At 55.4% G+C, this 4,614-nt stretch overlaps 1 protein-coding gene across 1 annotated transcript in view; it reads left to right on the top strand.

The window, feature by feature from the left end:
- The window catches only part of LOC105299172 (bifunctional heparan sulfate N-deacetylase/N-sulfotransferase 3), a gene marked incomplete at its 5' end in the record, with an annotated part of 105,440 nt that overhangs the window by 38,324 nt on the left and 62,502 nt on the right, over positions 1–4,614 (top strand). The window contains one exon of the mRNA XM_011370780.1: positions 586–771. Within this exon, the coding sequence (XP_011369082.1) occupies positions 586–771 (186 nt within the window). The remainder of the gene's footprint in view (positions 1–585; positions 772–4,614) is intronic.

The raw sequence follows: 4,614 nt of genomic DNA on the forward strand, positions 1-4,614 counted from the left end.
GGCTCTTTCAGTACCTTCTACTTTCACTATGGCCAGAGCTCTGACTTCAAAGAAAATCGCCCGATGAAAGGTCACCAGGACAGGGGTCAGTGTCTGGTGCCGGCCCACACGCCGCGGGACCAAGAGAAACGTGGCGGACTCGGTGGAAACCGGGCAGCCGGCAAAGTGCACCGCCGTCTGCGGGTCTAGAGCTGTCGAATGCCTTCTGTCCTTCTAAAAAAATGTCGGTGTCACTTAGCGGGGAGCAGTGAGCGTTGTCTGTAGCAAGTGTTTGCCATCGTGAGACGAGGAGGGTAGGGGCCCTGTCAGGACGCACTGAACGCAGGCTCTCGCACGTTATTCATTAGGGTCACGAGTCCTGTCGCACACGGTGTGTCGACGCCGACACTCGTGAAGCGGCTTCCGGCCTTCGTGAAGTCTGAACGGTTAGTTCCCACTCTCCCTGTACCACGCGACTGAGTTAAGAACGGGTTTAAACGAGAGTGTTCCGAAAACGCTCGAGGATCCCGGGGTCAAACGAGGACGGGTCAGCCCCACCCCCACCCCGCCCCGCACCCCGCTCTCACCGACTCTGCTTGGCCCTAGGAGCACGGGATCCCCACGGACTCGGGCTACGCGGTGGCCCCGCACCACTCCGGCGTCTACCCCGTGCACGGCCCGCTCTACGGGGCCTGGAAGAAGGTGTGGGACGTCGGCATCACCAGCACCGAGGAGTACCCGCACCTGAAGCCCGCCAGACACCGGAGGGGCTTCATCCACAAGAACATCATGGTGAGCTCACCCCGGGGGGCACGGGGCGAAGGGAAAGCGCGTTCGCCGTGTCTAAGCAGGGGGTGTTTCATTAAGGCCACTTCCTTTCAACCTTCGAATGTAGCTTAAAACCGTTTTTTTTTTTTCAATTGACGCTACGGCTGTTAGGTGGGCACGGATGTTGAAACGTGAAGGAAACAGCGCATCTAACTTGCAGACAGTCACAGAAGCCACTCTTTCCTCAGAAAGTTATTCAGTAGCCACGCTGCCCACCTACGAGCCCAGCAGTGTCCCTCTCTTTACCACGTGGACCGTTCACAGCAGGAAGCCACGTGCGAAGTCCTCACGATCTCGAACTGATCATAAGATGGAGTACGGAGGAGGGGTGATGTTAATTAAATCACTTAGAGCCACTGTCCATTCTCTCCAAAGCCTCTCTGTTGTGCTTTGTTTATCACACTGGTGACAAATGCACATTATCAAGATGTGTCGTTATTTAGTGCTGTGTGAGACTTCCCAGAGTAAGCAATTACATCCTAACTCTTCCCCAGACCAAAAACTCCAGAGTACTGGTGAGGCTGGGCCTGGGCCTCCCGACCTGGACCCCCACTCACACGGGGAGGGACCCGGAGCACTGCGTGCCGAAGCGCTGCCCCCTGGTCAGACTGTCGAGACGGACGTCTGCCCTCGAGAACGAGGTGTATGAGGTGTGACTGGCTTCTTCTCAGACATTCTTCCAATGTCTGCAAAAATTACAGAATGGATGATGAATGACATGTAACTTAGATCAACTCCCATCCTGACTTTCCCTCAAGAAAAACTGCTACAGACGCTAGATGGGGACATAATGGCCACATCCCACCCCAGTCTGCCCTCCTGTTCACCGAAAATGAGCCCGCTGTGCCTCGGGCCTCCGGCCATTGGGGCAGAGAGAATTGGGAGGCCTGGGTCAGAGCGTGAGTGAGAAGCGTTCAGTACTGTCCTTTTTAAATCATGTGCAGTCTCTGTAGAGGAGGGAGCTTCTCTGGGGGCTTCATTTAGTGGTCTCTTCCGTTTCTTTCTGCAGCCAGAGAACCCGCTTGCATGTGTCCATGACATGTGTTCTTATGTTGTTTCTCCTGAAAACACACTTCGCTTGCCCTGTGCGTGTGTGAGCCCTGAAGGTGACAAAGGCTCTGTCGGGGCCCCTGCTTGGACAGAGCTGGCCCTGTGGCCCGTCCGCTTCGTGGGCTCTCGGGGAGGATTCGAGTGGGGAAGTTCAGCTGCTGGCTCTGCTCAGGCTGACACCACAGGGCCGACGGCCCTCCTGGGGACAGGCCACGGGGACCCTTGCTTAGGCCACACCCAAGTCTGCACGAGATGAGGGAACTTGCCTTTGTGTTTTTATGGTTCATTCACAAATCAGACTCCGAGGCCTCAGATGAAACTCATTCCCTTCCCCTCAGACCAGTCAGCCGTGGCAGCCCTGCCCCCCTGCGCCCCTCCGCGGTCCCCACAGGCCGCCAGCAGCTCCTGCACAGCAGCCTGTCATTTCCCTTCCTTCCCCACAGCCTAGTTCCCTGTCGCCTGCCTTGATGTCCAGCGTCAACGGCTTCCCGTGTTTACAGCCCCAGCCTGTGCCGGCCTCTTCACCCCTTTAAAACGCCGGCCTCGTCCTGGCTTCCGAACCTTGACCCCTTCCATTGCCCCGCACCCTGCAACTTGCCCCTCAGGCCCCCGAAAACGATTCGGACTAAGGCCACATCGCTGTCCTCGGCTTCCTGCAGCCGACGCAGACTCCGTCCGGCCCAGGAGGCCCACGGCACGCGCCGTGTCCTCGCCTCTTTCCCCTCCGGCCTTGACCCCCGTCCGGTCCTGCACCGTGTGTAACTCAGTGTGCAGCCCCGGTGCGTGGAGCTCGGCCGCTGCCTCGGGCCTCAGCCTTCCTCCTGGAACACGCCCCGCGACTCGCCAGGGACAGGAAAGCCACTTCCAGGCGTTCGCACCCAGCCGTGTTACCGCCGGGACTCTGCCTGGCCCGGCGGCGGAGGCTCTGGGCAGTGACACTGCAGAGCCGGACCGTCGGTGCCCGCTTCCTGAGCGAGCGCCTCGGTGGAACCCCCATTCGCCCTGCCGCAGCCTCCCAGCTCGTCCCCGCCGGGGGTCCCAGAGGCTCTCGTGGGCCGTCGCTCCAGGCTGAGGTTAGCTTAAGGGCGCTGCCTTCAGGTCCCACTGGCCAAGGTTCGTGTTGGCCACTGCGTTCACGCCACCTCCCAGATGTTGTCGGCAGCGGCGACATGCCCTCCAGGGCCATCGTGGTCCCCGAGGCTGGAGTGGAGTGACGGCCGCTGCCCGGGTCTGGAGAATGCTCTCCTTCCTTCTCTGTCACAGAGCATGCCTCCGGGAACGTGGTCGGTGCCCTGCGGCGTTGCGGGCAGGGAGCAAGGCGATGGAACACGACCCTGTCCACGCCGGCAACCTCCCCAGCCTCCGGGGTGTCCGCGGACGGCCCCAAGGCTCACGGTGACTCCCTCTCAGCCGGCGGGGGGGGGCCTCCCCAGAGTCGCAGGGTGAAGTAAAGCCTGGTGCGCCCTCCCCCACGTCTAAACTCGAGTCATTCAAGAAATGGACAAAACTCAAATTTCCCTTCTCTCCCGTCTCCGTTCTGCGTGGATGGAGGCGGCGAGGCAGTCAGGTCCCGGAGGCGGCTCTGCGCGCTTCAGGCCAAAGCTAGAAGTGCTTCGGGGTCAGGCCTGCCCTTTCAGCATGCGACGCTCGCCCGGGCTTGCACAGAGCTTCGAACGAGTGTTTGTTAAATAAGTGAATGAATGGCACATAAAGCTTCAGTTTCCAGGACAGCGCATCTCCACGAATTGTTAGGGACTACATTTAATATCGCCGCCCTTAACTCTCGTTGAGTTTGTGCATCGCATCACGAGAACGCGTAATACTCTTCTACATTCACATCATCAGAGCTGATGCTCTGCAGCCAAACGGAAGTTCTTTTAATGATTTCATCAGGATAAAATAGCTTCTAAGGATATAACTTTTACCAACTTACCAAAATAAATAAACTATATAAAATCTTGATTTACATAGCAGTGTATGATATATCGATTGAGCTGAGAGTTACGTTTTATAAGAAAACTTTCCAAGGACCAGATTAAAAGTTATTTTAATACGCATTCGAATTAAAGAAAAAGAAATGGTATATTTGTAGAGGGCTGCAAAGCCTGAGACGTCCTGCACAGGTGACATTTTGAAAACACTTACTGAACCAAATGTGCTTTAAGAAACCAGGCCGAGAAAACAAAGACGGATTTGCTTCAGACAATAAATAAGCAGGAGACCAGCCTGCGTAAGGCTGTGTTGAACGGGTCACGCTCCAAGGCATGCTCACGAATCTCCTGCTACTTCCAGTGCATAGTGACAAGCTCAGGCCACAAGGAAGTCACGATACGAGATCCAGCTAAAGGGCACACGTCTCACACGGATCCCGTCCACACCTTCCTTATAATTGCTCTGGTATTTTACCAGGCAAGCTGCAAGACTTTGAAAAAAAAAAAAGTCCTTGTCACTAATGTATATAATTGAAGCAAATGATGACTTTCAAGTACAGGATGAAAAAAAAAAAAAAAGGATGGAAAGAAGACTTTTTACTAAGTGACCTTTTATCATTTTGTTTGGCATACTTTCGAAAAATGACCGACCAAGTGCCTCAGACTCTGAATCTGGGGCAGTCTCCACAGCCTGCTGCATCCCGTTCAGACCAGAGCACATGCTGTGATGGGTGTCTCAAATATTGGCTCTAATTTAAAATGTCATTTCCTAAGAATGACAATAAGTTCATCATTGGCTTGATTTTCTAATGCATGTGTTGAAGTC

Source organism: Pteropus vampyrus, unplaced genomic scaffold (genome assembly GCF_000151845.1).
Source record: "Pteropus vampyrus isolate Shadow unplaced genomic scaffold, Pvam_2.0 Scaffold174, whole genome shotgun sequence".
NCBI classification, from domain to species: Eukaryota; Metazoa; Chordata; class Mammalia; order Chiroptera; family Pteropodidae; genus Pteropus; species Pteropus vampyrus.